Source organism: Peromyscus californicus, unplaced genomic scaffold (genome assembly GCF_007827085.1).
Source record: "Peromyscus californicus insignis strain IS unplaced genomic scaffold, ASM782708v3 Scaffold_6__1_contigs__length_162567912, whole genome shotgun sequence".
NCBI lineage: Eukaryota > Metazoa > Chordata > Mammalia > Rodentia > Cricetidae > Peromyscus > Peromyscus californicus.
Window position 1 is genome coordinate 799048 of NW_026294584.1, and position 21148 is coordinate 820195.

Sequence of the window (21148 nt, forward strand, 5' to 3'; positions counted from 1 at the left end):
AAGTTTACCTTTTTGCATGAGCCAGAAATGTTTTCAGTAGTTTCTTTTCTTCTCTTTTTTTCCGAAAGGAATGGTGATGTAAATCTAATATAATGCTTAGGAGTAGAGTATACATGGGGGCTGTAAGTGAGACCTGGCAAAGAATTGAGCTGTGTAGCTAACACCTCTGGATCTGTAGTTATGCGCAGAGGCCTTTCTGAAAGGCTGTCTGAAGGTTTTCCTGTCTTCTCATTCTTCTCACTTAACCATTCATTGACCAAGTGCTAGAGAACAGAAACATTTGGATCACTATATAGTAAGTGCACAGATTCCACTACAGAATATTCTAATATCAAATTAGATATTGGCACATCGTCTAAGACGATAAGATGGGTAATTTAGATGATTTATGTTATGGGGCTGGAGAGATGGCTCAGCGGTTAAGAGCATATACTGCTCTTTCAGAGAGGACCCAAGTTCGGTTCCCAGCACCCATGTCAGGTGGCTCACAACCGCCTGTAACTCCAGCTCCAGGGGGATCTGACACTCTAGCCTACATGGGTACCTGCACTCATGTGCATACACCCACAGACAGACACACACACGCACAATTAGTAATAATCTTTAACAAAAATTAATCATATTATGTGGTGACAAAGAAACCCCACTATCAGTATTTTCATTTTGTTATTTATTATTATCCTAAGGAATATTATATAATATTTTATAGGGATAAAATACATGGATACATGTAGAAAGTTTATGTTACAAAAAGACACTAATTTTTGGCAGGTCATGGTGGTGCACTGCCTATTATCCCAAGCTAAGTCAGGAGGACTGACACAAGTTTGAGGCCAGCCTGGGCTACATATACTAAGTACCTGGCCAGCCAGCAGTAGGGGCCTTTTTCTTTTCTTCTCTTTTTGTTTTTTTTTGTTTTTGTTTTTTTTTTGATATAGCAAAATCTAGGAGATACCAGTGAGTGCCAAAAACAATGCAGGCCTATTGCTTTATATTCTACATGAGACTGTTGAGTTGTTAGGAAAGTCTGCTTTTTAAGCAGTGCTTTTCTAGACCAAGTACTCATTATGGTTGCCTGGAGATGAGGTTAGAACATGGATAAAAGAAGCATGTCCGCATTGACAATCCTTGGGTCTTTGGAGGTTTGAAATACCTCTTTTTTTTTTTTTTTTTTTTGGTTTTTTTCGAGACAGGGTTTCTCTGTGTAGCTTTGCGCCTTTCCTGGAACTCGCTTTGGAGACCAGGCTGGCCTCGAACTCACAGAGATCCGCCTGGCTCTGCCTCCCGAGTGCTGGGATTAAAGGCGTGCGCCACCACCGCCCGGCTTGAAATACCTCTTAAAGATGCTACGCTTTTGAAATTTTACCATTCCTCCATGTATATTATTGTTTTTGTTGTTGTTCTTTTGGAAATGCTTAGGATTGTACCCAGGGCCTTCTAGCCTTCTACATGCTAGGCAAGTGCTGTTCCATGGAGCCACACCCCAGCCCTCATAAAATGGCTACCTGAATATACCTGGTCTTGAAGACGCCGCACTGTTTTTAAAAAAAAAAAAACAGTTGCTTAGGAACGTTATTTTTTTACTGTTGGAGTTTTGAATTTCATAGCTTAAATGTAAGTTCTAGACAAGTATTACATATTCATACACATACAGACACATATTCTATCTTCCAAAGTACTCTGTATCCTATCCCTCTTCCTTTTCCTATATGTATAATTTCTTGTTTGTACCTTTGTAGGACAGTGGTAGGGTAATGGTATTATTATTAAACAGAATGATAAAATGTGCTGTACATAAACACATAGCACTGCCAACAATTTGCTTTTAACAAATATATTTTATATTTAATGCATATAAATGTGGTATTTATAATTAAGAAAATAGTTTAAAAACATCTATTTTTCATTTCAAAAAGAAAAACTTCAATTTTTTTTTTTCTCCTTCCAAATGTGGGTAAAAAATATGCTTACTACTGAAGGCAAGTATCCACTTGCTTGCTTAAGTTATGTGGCACACAAGTTTTAAATGAAACACATTAGTGATGTCTCCAACAAAACCTCTGACTCTGGTAAGGAAATTAGAGTCTGCCATTGGCGTATAATCTTGAACTCATACCAGAATTCATTAAGCATACTTTTCATTGTTTAACAGCCTGCCTATGAACTATTAAGAAATTAGGTAAGAAAAAGACAAAAATAAAAAGTTCCAAAATAAGGGTATGGCCTAAGTCACCTGTCCCTGTGTGTTGTCTTTTAGAGAAAAACGGCAGCCCCTAACGTTAGTTAGACTGTTAGGATGAAATTCAGTGAGGGGTTTCCCATAAATTGTTTCATTAACTCTGACAATTTTCTAACGATTTCTTTAATGATCTGATGTAAAACTGATCTTCCTCATCTGGCTCATTGTGTTTAAGGGTGCTGTGCTGCCAAGCCTGGAGCCCACAGAGCAGACAGAGAGAATACACTTTATTTCCTGATCCCCACATGTGCACTCTAGCCCACACACCCACAAATAAACTTTTCAGTCCACATTCTTAGTGCATTCTATTGAAATCATAAGTTTCTTCATATTCTTTTTTTTCCCCCAAACAGGTTTTCTCTGTGTAGCTTTGGTGCTTTTCCTGGAACTAACTCTGTAGCCCAGGCTGGCTTCGAACTCACAGAGATCCTCTTGCCTCTGCCTCCCAAGTGCTGGGATTAAAGGTGTGCGCCACCACGGCCCGGATAGTTTCTTCATATTCTTATGAACTACCTACATAAATAGATTATCAAATGTACAACGAAGAAGAGCTGGGAGTGTGGCTCTGGGGTAGAGTGCTTGCCTGCCATTCACAAGGCTCTGAGTTAGATCCGTTAGATCCGTAGGCATGGGAGAGAGGAGTATGTTAAACCAGTTTCAGAGAAGTGAATATTTTTATACATTAGTAGACAAGCTTATTTAGAGAAATCATGAATTGTAATACTAAAGGTCTTTATATTTAATCTTTATAATACAAAGTATCAATGCTCTTGACAGTTTGGTACTTCTCATTCTTAATCAAATATCTGCAAGTGTAAAAATAATGTAAATTGAATTTTTAAGACAGTTTAATTTCAGTTAAGAGACTTGTTGCAAATGGCTCTTACTTTCATTAGGACTCATACCTTCTTTGTTTTGGGGTACTTTGTGGGACATTTATTAAGTGCTGTAATTTCCGCTTCAGTAATTATTTCTGCTACTGCAGTTTCGGTTTCTGGCTCTACAGCAAGTACAGTGTTTTCAGTGTCATTCTGTTGTGACGTAACTTCAATGTCAGGAGAAGATGGCTGTATGTCTGAACACATGCTGACAGTTCTGTGTCTCCGACGCTGCTGTCCGATGTGAGTCCTACTGCGAGAAAAGCTTTTTCTTTGCTTTGTTCTATTCACTTTGGCAGGGGTTGGCTTGACGGTAGCTTCTTCTTTTACTTGTTCCTAGTTCAAAATACAATAGTGGTACTTCTAATGCTTATAGATACGGTTATGTTGAAATATCGCATTGTCTACTTTAAAAACTAGCTTTCCAGAACTTTCTTTAAAAATTTATGTATTTTAAGCTGGGTGGAGGTGGGACACACCTTTAATCCCAACTCAGTGGCAGAGGTAGGTGGATTTCTGAGTTGGAGGCCAGGCTGATCTACAGAATGAACTCCAGGACACCCAGGACTACACAGAGAAACCCGGTGTCACAAAACCAAAAAAATAAAAAAAATGAAAATGTATTTATTTATTTTGTGTGTGTGTGTGTGTGTGTGTGTGCGTGCGCGCGCGCATTTGATAGGACAGCCTGTGGGAATTGGTTCTCTCCTCCCACCACATAGGTGTTGGGGACCAAGTTAAAGCTGGCAGGCATGTAACAGCCTTAGTGGATTAGCCAATTTCTGATAACAAACCAAAATAATTCAACACTTTCTTACTGCAATGCAAGACAAATATAAGTCTAAATTTCCCGTAGGGTTTGAAAATACTTTAAAAGGCATTATTTAAAAGGTATTACTAAAAATTCATGGGCTGGTTAGATGGTTCAGCAGGTAAAGCACTTGCACATAAGCCTAAAGACCAGCGTTTGAACCCCAGAATCCACATGATCGAGGAGACAGAACTGACTCGGAGTTGCCCTCTGACCTCCATATGTACACAGTAGTATGCAAGCACACAGACATAATTTTTGTAGATGGGACTATACTGTGTAGAAATTTAAGGCACTTAACTCTGAAAATAAAGATAAACCTAAGTAATAATACCTGGATAACTTCAGCATCAGTGATAATCTGTGACTCTTTACATTCAGGCTTGACTTCTGTTTTGGCTGTGCTGATCCTTTCCAAAGCTTGTTCTCGTCTTTTCTCTCTCTTTTCAAGTCTGGCAAAAGCTTGCAAAATTGCTTCCATTTTCCTTTCTTCTCTTGTCTATGAAATTTAAATTTGAAATAAATAATATCATTATTCCATAGCGAAAGTTGTAAATGTCAGATGTTCATGACAGATTTTAAAAACTGCTGTGATACTGTTAGCATAAGAAGGATAGGGGAACAATTTACAGCCATTCAGCATGTGTATAAATCCCAAACTTCATCTCAGCCATTTGAGAGCATATGCCACAGAAGTACAACGATACAGCAAACAAAAAAATTTCCTTGTTTTTCCAAACCAAAAAACCAAAAATTTAATAGAGAGGTCTGCCTTTAAAAGAAACTGAAAATCTCTAAGGAAACAATATATTGAAATAGAAAAACTCAAATGCACTTAAAGAGTCAATGTATTTTTGTTATATTGTGGCAAAGTCTTAGGTTCAAGCCATGGCTGTACCATTAAGTTTTAGTAAATGGCTCTATCACTCTGGCAAATTAATTTTGACATTTCTGAGGCTGTAAAATAGCATAGAACACTTAACACTTCATTGGATTGTTACTGAGTTCAAATGGAAAACATGAGGCTTTGAAACAATACTTGGAAAATGGCAGGCATTCATAAATGTTAACTCTCATTTCTACTTTTGCCCTCGTGCCCTCCATTACAGTTCTTTTAAGGCATTCCTCTACCTTCTGCTCATCCTTTCTTACACTGACACTTCAAGACAGGGCTGAGGGAACAGCAAGAGTTCTCTTGGGTAGAGAACACTAAGAGCCAGGCCCAGGGCCTGAGCAGAGGGCCTGGCAATGCTTCAGCTCTCAACCAGAACCAGGAAGCAGGTCCATCAACTGTCCAGTTCTCCAAATCAAAGAACCAGGTCCTGAGGCTCAGATCCTCCTTCCTTGTCAACGATGTGGGGAAGAAAGAAAGAGAGATCAGAAACTCAAGATCTGGCTGCTACAGACTTCGAAACATTGGAGTTTCAGCTTTAGTTCCAGCAATGACTGGCAGAGATTTAAACACTAATAACTGTTGCTTACTCTTTCCTGTTTTTTAAGTAAACACATTCAGTACGGAAATAAAAGGTGCTAACAGAGCTCAACTGGGATTGCTTTGAAAGGAGTTTCTAAGTTTTCACCCTTTTGAATTCACACAGAGAAAATGGGTCCACAGAGGTAAGATTACTTGTTCATGGACACACATCTGTCTCTTTTCATGTAACCGGAATGGGTAATTCAAAACACGATTTCGTTTGTTCACTGGAACAGAAAATTTTAAAGCCAAATTCTTAGACAATTTCCTGCCTCTACCTTACTTTCATTCCTTTAAACCCCTATAAAAATTTTTATAAAAATTCGCCGGGTGGTGGTGGCGCACGCCTTTAATCCCAGCACTCGGGAGGCAGAGCCAGGCGGATCTCTGTGAGTTCGAGGCCAGCCTGGACTACCAAGTGAGTTCCAGGAAAGGCGCAAAGCTACACAGAGAAACCCTGTCTCGAAAAACCAAAAAAAAAAAAAAAAAAAAAAAAAAAAAAAAATTCATTTTTTTTAATAAAAAGTTTCATTAAGAAATCTAGACTTTATAATAGTCTTTTTTCTTGTTGTTTTTTACATTGTTCAAGACAGGGTTTCTCTGTAGCTTTGGAGCCTGTCCTGGAACTCGCTCTGTAGACCAGGCTGGCCTTGAACTCATAGAGATCTGCCTGTCTGTGCCTCCCAGAGTGCTGGGATTAGAGGCACACATCACCACTGCCCAATCATAATAGTAATTCTTAAAATTACCTCACCTGTTAAGCCTGTTTGGAGGGGAGATTTTAACTACCATGATTACTTCTTTTAAAAAACAGTATTTTTCAGAAGAAACAAGCTTGTTTTAAAATAATGACTATGTGCATGCAGGTACCCTTGGAGGCCAGAAAGGGGCGACAGATCTCCTCAAATTGCAGTTATAGTCAGTTGTGAGCCATGGACGTAGGTCCTCTACAGGAGCAAGCAGTAAGCACTCTTAACCACTGAGCCATTTCTTATGATGCCCAAGATTCTTTTATGTGTGAGTAACTCAACCACTAGGTAGATAACCAAGGAAGAGATTTTCTTTATTATAATTACTTTAGAACTTCTAAGACAGAGTAATGAGTGTACGTCAAATGTCTTTGACATACTCTAATATTTTCCTTGTTTTGGATTGTGAGATTGAGGATCTGAGACAAACCTGTATGACGTAAAGAGCGAAGTGAAGTAAAGGTTGAACTTCGTTGAAAACAGTGTGACCATATGTTGATTAAACAAAACACTTTAGAGGTGGTTAAGTCCTAAAAAATGTCACAAAAGTCCCTATGTATGTAGGCCACTCAAATGTAGTGCCTTTGCATAAATTACAAGTTTCCTGACAGCGAACATACTCGTCTTTCCAATTAACCACTGATATTATTACAGAAACCACAAGTCTTACCACATTTCTACAAGCATTTATTATATAGCAATGAAGCTGAAAGCGCTAAATAAATTCCTAATAACTTTAACTGAGATTTATCTTAAAATTATGCAAGTGTTTGGGAATAAATGATTGCCTGAATGACTAAAAACAATTTGCAGACTTTTACTTATTTTTCATTTATTTATTTATTTATTTATTTATTTATTTATTTATTTATTTATTTATTTATTTATTTTTTGTCTTTCGAGGCAGGGTTTCTCTGTGTAGCTTTGCGCCTTTCCTGGAACTCACTTGGTAGTCCAGGCTGGCCTCGAACTCACAGAGATCCGCCTGGCTCTGCCTCCCGAGTGCTGGGATTAAAGGCGTGCGCCACCATCGCCCGGCTATTTTTTATTTTTAAAGAGAAAGGTCTCTCTGTGTAGCTCTGACTGCTCTGGAACCTGCTATGTAGACCATACTGGCCTTCATCTCACTGAGATCTGCCTGCCTCTGCCTCCTAAGTGCTGCAATTAAAGGTGTGTGCCATCACGCCCTGTCAGTTTTTATATTCACCACTGTATCTAATGCATTAATGCATGTATATGGTCTTGTGTAAAGATGAATATTTAATGAATAAGAATTTGCAACCATTTTACAGATCTCTGAAAAGTATATTAACTCAGTTTATAGGGAACTGGAGCTGGTGAGGAGACAAGGGCTAGCAATACTACTACGTATAGCTTCTAAATGGCTGTAGTTTAGAACTGTGATACAAGCCATCCATGGCTCTATCCAAGCCCAAGGCTACTTCATTATCTGTGAGCTGGGAAACTGACAGGTTTCAATTCAGAACTGGATTTGATAAACTGTTACACTGGAGTGTTAGGTTTTAGCTAGAGTATGTGGGATATGCCACATGACCTACCTACACACTATTCTTGTGATCTTAGTATATTATTTCTTAGTATAATTACCTATAAGCAAAAGAAAAAAAAATCTGCTTCATACTTCTTCCCACTTGAGGTGTAATTTAAAATTTTTAGTTTATCTGTGTGTGTATGTATGTGTGGGAAGGAGTGGTATGCATTCCAAAATGCTTAAGGACAACTTGAAGGTGTCAGTTCTCTCCTTCCACAGTATGGGTCCTGGAGATTCCACTAAGAGTCATCAGGTTTGGCAGCATATGCCTTTACCCACTGAGCCATCTTGCTGTAGAAAATAAACTGCACTGGGTAAGCTGAAACTCATTTGAAACAACTGAAAATAAGCCTCTAGTCTGAGCACCATAAGTAAAGTAAACTTGGCGTTAGAAGAAATGTAGGTTCCTCCTGATTTGCTTTTCTACCATGCAAACAAATGCCTTTTCTGAAACAAAAATGATCCCCGGACCTCAAGAGCAGAACTCTTGGCCTGTAGTAGCGAGAGTGCAAGAGCAAGAGGTGCCGGGGAAACAACATCTCTGCAGCCTTCCAGTCTCCCTCTCCTCAGTCTCAGTACCCAGGGGCTAAAAATAATTCCAATAGTAAAATATCCCCAATTCTAGAACTGAGAAACACAAAACTGCCTATAAAAAGAAGGAAATGAAACCAGAGAGCACCTACCAAGTAACTATCTTGCAGTCCTGAAAAGAGAATAGACTCCTTACTTTAGAAATACATTCTTCCTTAAACCTCTTTCAAATAGCAATAGAACCGATAAATGAACTTTAAAGATTGCTAAGATTATGAATGAAAGTCATCCCAAAGTAATACATGGTATTTACTCTATCACATGACAGTTCAACGTACTCCTAACAGCACCATTATGTGGCATTCTCTATGAGAGCTGCTCTGCCTTCTTTATTCACCTAGTTTTACATAAGTAAACCCTACCCATGCATCCAGCACTGAGATTTTATTAAACAAGTAATAATTATGTATTGTATAAAGCATAGGTCACTGTCGTGTGAAGAGGTATAAGTTGAAGCATTTAAAGATTTTGAATATTTATTACAAGAGGCAGGTAAACCATAACCACACCTCATTTTGTTTGGACAGACTATAAAAATAAACTTATTCTGCTTTACCATATCATTTTTAACAAAGATGATTACTAATCTCAAGAATTAGCGTCAGTTTTGTCATGCAATAAGAAGAAAGTGGTGAGTTAGGATGGTGTCCTTCATACTTCTATCATCAGATGACGTTCCTGGCAACAAATTTGCTCTCATACTTTAATAATATCAAAACTTGGTACCTTCTAAACTGTTTTTCTAAGTTCAATCACCTCTAAATGCATTAGTAACAGCATAGATTCTAAATAATAATAGTGTTCCCCCAGGGAAATTGTTCCCCAAGATAAGAACCAGGAATTCCAGATGAGTCAATCATGCACCCCAAATGTTGCAAGGTACTCAAGTGCAGATAAGGCTAACGAACAGAATTTCTAAGTAACAACATACTTTTTCACAGACATCTATGAAATACATTCTGACACAGAGGAAGCCTCAGAAAATTATGAGAATCATGCCTAATTCTAGGCAAAGCCTACAGACACTGGCTGGGCTGTGAAGAAAATTCATTTAAGCTCATACTCATGGCCTGTCTTTTCTAAGTGGCTCTTGGGTACATTTAGTTGGCTTATTACTAAGCTGCCAATTCTAAAAGCCAATTACTTTTTTCCACCTTAGCAGCTGGGATTATGACAATAAACAAGTTCTTATATAAGTTTATGTTATTATGTGAAAGTTATCTGGCTTAGACATCTCTCACCCCACTGATCACCAGAGTTGATTTATCTGGATGCCTAGCCTAATGTCCCTTTCCTCCCATGCTACTCCAGCTCCATGTGTATGTGCACTCAGTTGAAAAGGCTAGATGACCTCAGATAAAGGAAGACCAGTCTTTGATCAAGGGTACTCCCCTGCTGTGCTCCCCTGCTAGAAATTCCAAGTAAGCAGTCAAGGAGTTTATGCAATAAGGATAACAGGAGTCTAGATACTCCTGTCTTCCTTTCATTGATTCTTAAATTTCTGTCTTAATGTGAGGACCATCATGAGTCAACTTCCATGGACTCCAAGTTTAAGCTATTTTGAGTATAATTAAAAGCATGAGGAGGCAAAGGCAGGTAGATTTCAACCGAATTCTAGACAGTAATAGCTACATAGTAAAAGACACCATATACTACAACCTCACATACCAATATAGTAGTTAAAACTGAGCAAGGTATTATTTATATAGGTAACAATCAGCAAAATAATTCTGTTTTGCTAAAATCTTACTACAATAGATTACATGGAATTTGACTTGGAACATATTAGCTAGTAGTTCCTAATGAAACCCATAATGTTCTTAGGACTGTCTTGCATATGAGAAAATTTTAATCAGTTTGACATAAATTTCTCAGAAGTATTGCATCTGTATTCTACTTGCTTTTAAGTTGCCACTTTTCCATTTGCTCTTTTCTATCCAACTGTTGGTATTAATATAACCAGTGTAAATGACAGAGTCTACAAGAATAAAAGCTGATTCAAATTAAGTTTTTTTTCAAAGTCAAGGCTTTGAGAAGAAAATCCATATCAATTGTTTAGGAACCTATTTACATCAATAAACTAAACATCAAAGTGATATTCCAGTTAAAATTAAGATTGCAATAATCTTAAAACTAGGGTCAAGGTGGCAAAGCTTTTAAGTTTCATTTCACATCCTTTGAAAATGACATAGTTTACAGGTTTCCCACATTTTACACTCCCATTAACAAAACTTACAGTTTCAGTCACTTCAGGGGCAGTAATTAGGATGAATATATTAAAAAAGATTAGAATTTCACATTAGCTAAAAATCGATCACAAGCAAGCTTAGAAAATGCATGTGTTTTCTACACTGAATTTATAACATGCAAAGGGTATCCAATCCCTAGGATCTAAAACTGGGCATGTTCTAAGTTCTAACACATTTATCAGCATTGAGAGGTGTATACACATATACACACATACCCTTTTAGTGTGTGGGGGGGTGTCACAGGTTCCTCTATAGCCCTGGCTGTCCTGGACCACACTATGTAAACCAGGCTGGCCTCAAACTCCTAGAGATCCATCTGCATCTACCTCCCTTAGGATTAAAGGCATGTGCCACCATGCCTGGCTTGACTGGTATTTTAAAAGTAGCAACATAATGACAAAAATTAATCTGAATAAAATTACATGAACATATTATAATCTCCAGTGTCATTTTATTTTTCCCAAAGTCATTGCTTTACGAGTTTGAGGGAGAGAGACAGGGTCGCATGTAAACTCACTATTTAGTAGAGGGTGATCTTGAACTAAGATGTAGCATGAATCTTAACAGTTTTTATTAATTAGATCAAACCCAAGGCCAGTTATTGGGGTGAACACTGGAAGGTCAGAGTACCAGAACAAGCCACAGCTAACCTCACCTGGCCAACTTCTCAGCTGGTCTTGTTTCCTCAGACTGGAAGCTTCTGTGTCCTCATCCCAATGGCTCTCGGCTGAACTGCTGCTAGAAGCCTGAAAGCTTAACCAGCCAAATGTTTCTAGTTTCTGGTCCTCACACCTTATAAACCTTTCTGCTTTCTATCACCACTCCCTGGGATTAAAGGCTCACTTTCTGGGATGAAAGGCGTGAGTCACCATGCCTGGCTGTTTCCAATGTGGCCTCGAACTCAGAGAGATCCACAGGGATTTCTGTCTCTGGAATGCTAGGATTAAAGGTGTGAGTGCCACCATTTTCTAGCCTTTGTATTTAGTGGCTGTCTGTTCTCTGACCCCAGATAAGTTTATTAGGGTGCACAATATTTTGGGGAACACAATACCACCACATTTCCCCTCTTTTTGTCTAAAATTAAAAAAAAGCTTATAACTAATACAAGAAAAACTATCCAATAAGTATATACAATATATACTGTCAAGAATTACATTAATGATGTCTAGTCCATTAACATTTGACAGATTCAGATAAAAACTCCATTATATATATTAACGATGTCCAGTCCAGTAACATCTGATAAACTCAGACCAATGTAAGCATCCATCCACATCCCAAATCCTGAGACTACATGCATCTACTACTATTCCCAGCTGCCTATTACAGTTCTTAAAGCCAGTTGTAAAAACCCATACTTTACTGTAAACTGATCCAAAGCTTCTACAGAAGTAATAATACAAAGTCAAAGCTGCACCAATTGGGCAACAGACTGAAAATTAGTAGTAAAGAAAGGGGGCTGGAGAGATGGCTCAGAGGTTAAGAGATCTTGTTGCTCTTCCAGAAGACCTGGGTTCAGTTCCCAGCATCCACATGGTTGACCTCCAAGGGCACCAGGCATGCATGCAGTGCACATACATAGATGCAAGCAACATGAGTGTCGGTGTGTGCATATACACAGGCCATAGAAAATTTGGGTGCAAGTAATTTAAGGAATAATTGAATCTTAAAGAGTTCAATATAATCCCTTTAGATGTAGGAATCAACCTCTTCCAAGCTTTCACCTCTTTAGGCAAGTGGTTCTGCAGTTCTGAAGCTATGAAACACTCTGTATTGCTTTCACAATGCAGGTATTTTAGCAATCAGTTGAGGATGATCCCCATCATGATTTTTAAAAGATTAAGTAGGTCTACAAAGATCCAATATCTTACATCCCCACTCTAGTTATAACACATGAGATCCCATGGAATAAAAAGTATGAAAACCTTAACATAAAAGAATGTGAGAAACCTACACTAAGTCCATCATGGTTTGTAAAGTCACGTGTCAATTCTTATGCCAGAAAGTGTTTTGAAAGCTAATTGCCACTATTAACTCTCTTTTGGGGGGGCTAGGGAAGGAGGGCACCAGATCAACCCAGGCCCTTACATGCTGTGCAAGTGCTCTTTTACCAAGCTATACCCCAGCTCTGTAATTGATTTATCTACTCATTTCATGGCAATCCTATTGCTTCATCCCTGCAAATTCTGAGACTGCAGGTGTGAGTCACCATACTCTGCTGCTACAATTAATTATAATTTCTTGTTTGTAATATTTATACTGACAAAACATTTGTAGATAAATCATGAGGAAGATAGAGCTTATGATGATAACAGTGTGAGAATACAGACACAATGGCTACTAAACCATGGTGGATCTTGAAGTTTTGCTAACTGACTTAGTAGTAATACAAAACTTAAGGATCTGTTTCTGTCTTAAGTCATGAAAAGAAACTACATTTAGCTAATAAAAAGACATACTGAACAATAATTGTGGTATTAAATTTATTAAAAATTCTTGGCTTTAAAATGTTCAAAGTTATTTATTAAAGGTGGTATACATTCTTTTTTTTTTTTTTTTGGTTTTTTGAGACAGGGTTTCTCTGTGTAGTTTTGTGCCTTTCCTGGAACTCAATCTGTAGACCAGGCTGGCCTCGAACTCACAGAGATCCTCCTGCATCTGCCTCCCAAGTGCTGGGATTAAAGGCGTGCGCCACCACTGCCCGGCCTACATTCTTAAATGCCCAATGAAAAGTCCGAAAAAATACAAAAAAAAAAAAAAAAAATGTGTATTTAAATGGTAATGGCAAAGCCAAATAAAAATGCTCAATGTCATATCATGAGTCCAAAATTTTCTAACTTGAAGTACAGAAACCCACATAAACGTAGTTGACTTGTAGAAGAGCAGCTGACCCACCCCAAAGGAACACACACAGCCACTAGCTTCCTGACTTACCATCTTCCTTTTTCTTTCTGCAATCTGCTCCTCAGATTCCATTTCGACTTCATTGCTAATAGGAGTTTTTTCTTCCATATCATCAATAAAATCTGGTTCCTGAAAAATGGAAATGACTTATTTATGGAAACTACTAGTCCATCTATAAAATAGGAACTATACACCGTGTCTTTTAACCACAATTCAGTATGTGAAATAAGAAGCCCACCAAAATCTAAATTTCTAAACAAAGTTTTCAAACTCATATAAGCAGGTTTATGAAATTCCTATCAAATATGGTAGTGTGGCTTTATGTTTCTATTTGTTCCAAAACAAATTTTCACCGAACCTGCAGATTTGAAATCTCCACTGTTCAATTTAATACTTAAGACAGTTAGACATGAGACATGGTGGCCATACATCTTTAATCCTGTACTCTGGAGACAGAGGTAGACAGAGTTCAAGGCCAGCCTGATCTATGTAGTGAGTTACTAGCCTCAGAGTGAGATACTGTTTCAAAAGAACAACAAAAACCTATGCTATCTGGAATGTCTTTAATTACACAGTCGTAGGAAAATGCTCCACTTTATAAGGATCTGTCAACTTGGTTGTTTCTTAATAATTTGGCATCTATTGTAGGAAATCCTATGTGCAAGTAAATAGAACAAGGGCTGGGGACAGGCACAGTGGTAGAGCACTTGCCGAGCTTGTGTTAAAGCCTATGTTCAATCCCCAGATCTGGAAAAATAAATATTTAAACTATTAAATGATTTTAAGCTAAAAAAAAAAAATGTTTAAATACAACATTTTCCTAATTAAAATAATTTCCTTGAGAATCAGGAGAGTCAGTACCTGATTATTTGATACTGACAGTCTCAGTGGAGAAAGCTTTCTCTGTTTTGTTTCTGGACTCTTTATTTTGTTATTTGTTCCTTCACAATCCAAAGTAATATTCTGATTTTGTATATCTTTTTCTTTTGAAATATCTTTCTCTTTTTTTCCTTTTTTCCTTCTGGTCTCATAACCACTATTGATGTTTTCTGTGGATTCCGAGCTCCGTTTTAGAACAGGGCACTCTGAATTTTCCTTGAGGCATGCACAGTCCACCTTGTATTTACTGAAATGAGAATCAGGTAAATATTAATATATAAAACAAGACTGAGAAGTTCATGCTGCAACTCCACAAAATTCATGCTTTTATTAATAATAAGTAAATCTTAACATTTTAGTAATTTGAATTCCTGGTAAATATGTCAAAATAAATGTTTTTTTCATAATAACAGAGTACTAGATACTAATTTTTGTTGTTTTTTGCTACTGGAGATTGAACCCAAAGACGAATACTTCAAATATGCTAGGCAAATGCTATATCACTGAGCTGTAGCCCCAGCCTTTAGATGTTGGTTTTGAACACAGTCTTTTAAAGTAAAAGGATATACTATAGCTTGTGCAAGGTAACATTAAGGAAAAAAAACACCCTTACTTGGTCTGAGGGTGGTATGCTGACTCTTCAGTTAAAAAAAATGCCAGCTATGATAAATACCAGATCTTCCCTAGTTTAATATACTTTAAGGAATGATTTTAATAACCAGTTTTCCTTAAAAGATACCTTGAAGAAAACTTAATTCTAAGTCTTCTCTCTTTTAAATGGGGCCTGAAAAATTATACCATCCCTCATCTTCTCAGTAATTATTAATACTCTCAATTTTATAGATGACCTTAAAGCTTAGGCTCATGGTACTCTAAAAGCTTCCTTTTAGGATTACACTTAACTGCAAAAGTCTGTCTGATAGCAACAACTTGTGTTTACACAACCATTACTCTGTGCCAGAAACTGCTTTAAATACTTCGTATGTGTTAACTCATCAAAATATTCAAAATATTCCATTAAGTGAGTAGTATCCTCAGTCTTGAGCTAAGGAATCACAAAGTCATGCTGAAACTGGTGTATGATTACATAACGAGTAACCAAGCAAGATATAAAAGCACACAGATCTTTACAGATTTATGTTCAACGCCTATGTAACAATCTCCTAAAGCGCACAAGACGCATGTTACACCTCCCCACCCCCCCCCCCCCCCGCCCCGCCCATGGTTAAAAGTTTGTAAAAACCTGGAGAGACTATGGGAGCAGGGAAGTCCCTGTCTTTTAAAAAATGGGCACCACATGTTAAACATATATGCTGTTTACTAATAGGCTTTCAAAATAGACTATTTCCTGGGGCTGGAGAGATAGCTCAACAGTTAAGACCACTTCCTGCAGTTGAGAGAGCCTGACCTCACACCCCTGTACCCATAGAAGAGCCCATCACAACAGAAATACACCTCCAGGAAACATAAAGTCTTTTTCTGGTCACTGCTGGAACCAATACACATGTGGCATACATTCACATAAACATTCAAATAAAAACAAATTTTAAAAAATGGAAAAGCCTAAATTGTTATCATAAATATGACTCAAAGGTAGAAATACATATTGAAGGTAAAGGGACTGCACACTAAAGGAAACTTGGGGAATATTATTTTAAGGTGTGTTACTTTTGTTTATGTTGCATTTGTTGAACTTTGTGAAGCTGTGTTACTTTGCCTGTTTAAAACACCTGATGGTCTAATAAAGAGCTGAATAGCCAATAGCAAGGCAGGAGAAATGATAGGTGGGGCTGGCAGGCAGAGAGAATTAATAGAAGGAGAAATCTGGGAGGAGAGGAAGGAGTCAGAGAGGAGGAGGACTTGAGGGGCCAACCACCCAGCTACACAGCAAGCCACAGAGTAGTAAACAAGAAAGGTATACAGGAATAGAAAAGGAAAAGCAGAGGCAACAGATAGATGGGATAATTTAAGAAACAAGCCAAGCTAAGGCTGGGCATTCATAAGTAAGTGTAAACCTCCATGTGTGATTCATTTGGGAGCTGGGTGGCGGGCCCCCCAAAAGTGCAAAAACAAACAACAGGAAACCATAATGCACACTTTAAAACTTAATTTTAGAAATGATGTCTGATATGTAGGAGGTTGGGGCAGGATACATGGCTCAGAGATTAAGGGCACTTTCAGAGAACTTAAGTTTGGTTCCCAGCACCCATAGCTGGACGGCTCCCAACCCATATCCTGCTCTTCTAGCCCTCTTCTAGCCTCTGGCACCCACACACGTCATATAGACTGACATACACACATAAATAAAAATAAGTAAATAATAAAATACAGGAAGAAATGAATTAAAATGTCTATAACCCAAAATACTACAAAATACATAAAGATTCAAGAAGAGTGAAAGAGAGTCTGCATATGGTACACATCGGTAATTCTATCACTCAGGAAATAGAGGCTGGAAGAGCAAAGTTCAAGGACATCACAGGAAGTCTGAGGCTGGCCTAAATCCTCCTCTTCACCCTCAAAAAAGAGAGAAAAGCACTCTAACTACAGAGCTATATCTCCTGCTTTATTTCTTGATTTGGAAAATAAGTACATGGATATTTGTGTCATTTGTATTTCATATTATAATTTTAAAAATACAAATAAGTTTTGTTTTTGTTTTTTTACCCAAAATTAATGTCTTTCCCCCTAACATTTCAAGACAATAGTTCTTAAAGTTTTACTGCAGGATCTCCACAAACCATTTCTATTACAATGCAAGAAAAACTGGTACAGTATCTTTTGTTTTTAAGAAAAAAATTATGTGTTCATAACAAATAACTAAGTAAGTTGTTTAACAAGTTGAAGTATAAGAAAGTGAGGGAAAAAATTCTCACACAGTAAAGTCAGTACTGTAACTGAATTAGAGCTAATAATTATAAGGTCTGAACACTCACGTTACAATGAAGTTTAGGAAATAAGTAATGAAGATGCGATTGCTGATAACAGCACACTTAATTTCAGGTACTTTTAACCATTTCCTACTAAGTAATAACAATATCTAAACTATGATGAAGACATTAATCTATCTGAAACATGGCATTTACAGACTTGAACTTACCAATTCCCATAGTCAAAATCAAAGGCAATAGTAATTTCAGTCCCTTTTGGAATACTTTGTATAGAATAAATGTAGAGATGTATGGTTCCATCTTCAATTTCATGCCTCACCTGTTAAGAAGAATAATTTTACACTTCTACACACTATTTAGAGCATCTTTACCTTGCAATTAGGAAAATTATTCATATTATTAGGTTATGTTGTTATTGTTTGTTTTTGAGACAGTATCTCATTATGCAGCCCTGGCTTGCCTGGAACTCACAGAGAACCACCTGCCTCTGCTTTCTGAATGTTAGAGTTACAGGTGTACAATACCATGACTGGCTGAAAAAAATTCTTAAAAGCATTTTATAAGCATGACATGGAAAGTTGCCATTCATCATAAGACTTACCAATCAATAGCCATCACCTAAAAGGTTTGCAAAGGTGCACTGGCAATACTCACCCCTATAGCCCACCATCTAACATTCCAAATAGAAGAAACACTGCATTCTCATCATCTGATAAGTATACTCTGTTGTTACCTTTCAGCATGTTTGAAACTGTGGGTTCTTTCAAGTAATATATCATCCTGAGTATGAGTATACACTAATGGTAAACCTAAGAATACTTTTCTTTGACACAGTTTCACTTCCCATGATACTTTTAGTTCAGAACTACTGTTTTACACATAAAAGCAAGGTACAAAAGGCTGAACATGTAATTCAGTGGAAAAACACTTGCCTAACATGTGAGGTCCTAGAGTTAGTCTCCAACACCATACATATACATATAGAAGAGTGAAAAGGCACTGACAAGGTTATGAAACTAGTAAGCCACAGAAAAGCCCTAACTGTCCCAAGTCTATGTCCAAATACTACAAATTTTAGCTGCAAAATTAAATATGTTTGATTTGCAGTATATGAAAAAAACAGTATACTCTAAAATTTTGTTTTAAAAATTTATAGCAAATATAAAATATACTTTTGGGCTGGTGAGATAAACCAGGTGGTAAAGGACCTTGCTGCTAAACCTTTTTAGAGTTGAATCCTTAGAACCCATATGGGAGAAGGAGCAAACTGACTCAAAGTTGTCCTCTGATTTCTATGTATATGCATGCACGTACAAACACACTATTAATATAACAGCATTAAATCTAGCTTTTAGCTATATGATGCAAGTTCATAAAATAACATCTGACGCACAAATAGAGCTCCCAATATAAACAGAAATCTCATATTTTCTCTTACAAGGAACATTACAGTTTTATAGCCATGGAAAGTTTAAAAAAAAAAAAAAGTGAGACGAGGTCTCACTATGTAGCAGTGGCTGGCCTGGAACTTGATATGAAGAACAGGCCAGCTTCGAACTGTCTCTGCCTCCCAAGAGATTAAAGGAGTAAATGCACAACCATGTACAGCTTACGGATAGTTATTTTAAAAAATGATTAGAGATTATCACCTAAATATCCACAAAAAAATTGAACAAAATAAAATAGGTGCAGACTTTTTTAACTTGTGTTCCTATTTCTCCTAAGATTTCAATAAGCTTACCTCTGCATTGGGTGTACAAGAACGCCTGATGAATCGAGCCTCATTCCCAAAAGTCCTCGCATCAACACACATTTCTAGCCCATGAAACTTAGAGTAGAATAAAACAAAAGGGTATGGCCTACAAACAAAGAAGCATTACAAGCTTTTAGTATAACAGGGCTAGAGGACATAGTTTAGTGGTAAAGTGCTTGCCTAGCAGGCAAAAGGTCCTCAATTCAGTACCTAGTGCCACAAAACAAGTAAACAACAAAAACTTTACAATTTCCTGTGATTCATTAGATAAACAACAGATTAAGAAATTTCTAAAAGACACAGTTGACAATAAAGCAAGTATTTGAATATCGGCAATTTGATTCCAGAAGCCACTTTTAACTACTTTAATAAGACTTGTGTCTGCCTTAAGTCAAAAGCAATTAAGGTTGAAATTGGTTTTTCAATAAGATTTTTAATCGTTATTTTTATTTTATGTGTATGTGTACCATCTGTGTTCCTAGTGCCCACAAAATTCAGAAGAGGGTATAGATGGTTGTGAGCCACCATGTGGGTGCTGGGAATCCAAATCAAGTCCTCTACAAGAGTAGCCAGTGCTCTTAACTGCTGAGCCATCTCTCCTACCTCCTTTAGGTAGAAATTCTTTAGAGATAAAAAGAAAATACATTGCCTTTACAGGATAACTCCATGCTTTTAAAGTCCCATTTCCTGGTATGGTTAAAACTGATTTATACTAGATTTCGAATAAAATACGCTACATGTATCTTTCATGGCTTAAGTAAATACGAATGTTTTAACAATGTTAATGTATTAAACAGCACAGCACAGATTTAAAGATAGTAACATATTTCTATACTTCTAACAGCTATCAGAAGAACAAATCAATTTTCCACAAGAATTCCAAACCACAAAAGAAGCTCCAATGAAGTGGGAGTTAAAGTGGTGGCAGCAGCATAGGAACATTACTAACACTGTCTAATAAGGAAGGGGGAGTTTCACTTTTAATCACCACATTCTTTCCAGGTTCTAGCAAGTATGTTACAACTTAGGTAGTAGGTAGAAAGGCTCTTGACAATCTTAAGTAATGAGAATTCCTGACTGTCACCCTAGGTAGCAAAGCTATCTTGCTTTTACTTGTTTAAAGTGGCTTACTTTAGAATTCAGCAGCACAGAAATGGGCAAGAGGCTGGGAAATAAGTCTTTAAATGTTAGCACACTACAAAAGTTACCACTGGCATGCCAACCACACTATACTTAATTGAAATGATCACATGAAAAAAAAAATCACATAAAGCATCTAGTTATAGTAGTAAAAAACTAAAGTGATGGATAGGGAGATAGTGCAGCAGGTAGAACACTTGCCATGCAATTGTAAGGATTGAGTTAGAGCCCTCAGAATCTATAAATCCAGGTGTGGCAGTACATGGTGTAACCCCAGTGCTTCTCCATCAAGTTGGGAGGTGGAAACAGTCCCTAGAGGTTTGCAGGCCAGCTAGCTTGGAACATAGGTCAGTAAACAAGAGATTCTGTCTCAAACAAGGTGGAAGATGAGGATTGACATCTGAGGTTGTTCTCTGACCTCCATATGGGTGCCATGGAATGAACATGCCCACAGATGCTCATGCACACACATAGTCATTTTGTTCGGGGGTAGTAGCTTATCTCTGTAAATGCAGCCTTAAAGAGGCCAAAGCAGGAAGAATAAAAACAGTTCCAGGACAACCTGGGTTACAGAATAAAAACAGCTCAAAAAAACAAAACCTGCCAGGCAGTAGTGGTGCACACCTTTAGTCCCAGCACTTGGGAGGCAGAGGCAGGTGGATCTCTCTGAGTTCAAGGCCAGCCTGGTCTACAGATCGAGTTCCAGGACAGCTAGAGCTGTTATGCCCAAGAAACCCTATCTCAAAAACCAAAACCAAACCAAAGCAAAACAAACAAGAAACCCCAAAACTTTTAACTATAGAAAACCAACATCGGAAAAAATAAATATACCTTTTAAAGAAATATCCATTTGCTTCAAACTGTTCTCTCAGCATAAACTTCCCTCTGTATTCAATGATAAGTGCGTCAGGAGGCAAATCTTTGGCAGATTTCAGAATTTTTTTATTCTTCTGTATATGGCTCTAGAATCAGGAAATGTAGATATTAAAGATATGCCTAATATACAGGCAGCTCTACAGTTTTTGGCAAGTGCCATAT

At 37.5% G+C, this 21148-nt stretch overlaps 1 protein-coding gene across 6 annotated transcripts in view; it reads right to left on the reverse strand.

The window, feature by feature from the left end:
- The window catches only part of Kmt2e (lysine methyltransferase 2E (inactive)), a 75714-nt gene that overhangs the window by 8422 nt on the left and 46144 nt on the right, over positions 1–21148 (reverse strand). For 5 of the 6 annotated variants that reach the window (XM_052721803.1, XM_052721804.1, XM_052721805.1 and 2 more), the window contains 8 exons: positions 20942–21072; positions 18959–19076; positions 17427–17536; positions 14309–14573; positions 13478–13576; positions 4263–4427; positions 3145–3453; positions 9–263 (listed from right to left, as the gene is read on the reverse strand). In XM_052721803.1, coding sequence (XP_052577763.1) covers positions 9–263; positions 3145–3453; positions 4263–4427; positions 13478–13576; positions 14309–14573; positions 17427–17536; positions 18959–19076; positions 20942–21072 — 1452 coding nt within the window. The remainder of the gene's footprint in view (positions 1–8; positions 264–3144; positions 3454–4262; positions 4428–13477; positions 13577–14308; positions 14574–17426; positions 17537–18958; positions 19077–20941; positions 21073–21148) is intronic. The other variant, XM_052721806.1, reaches the window with a different exon arrangement.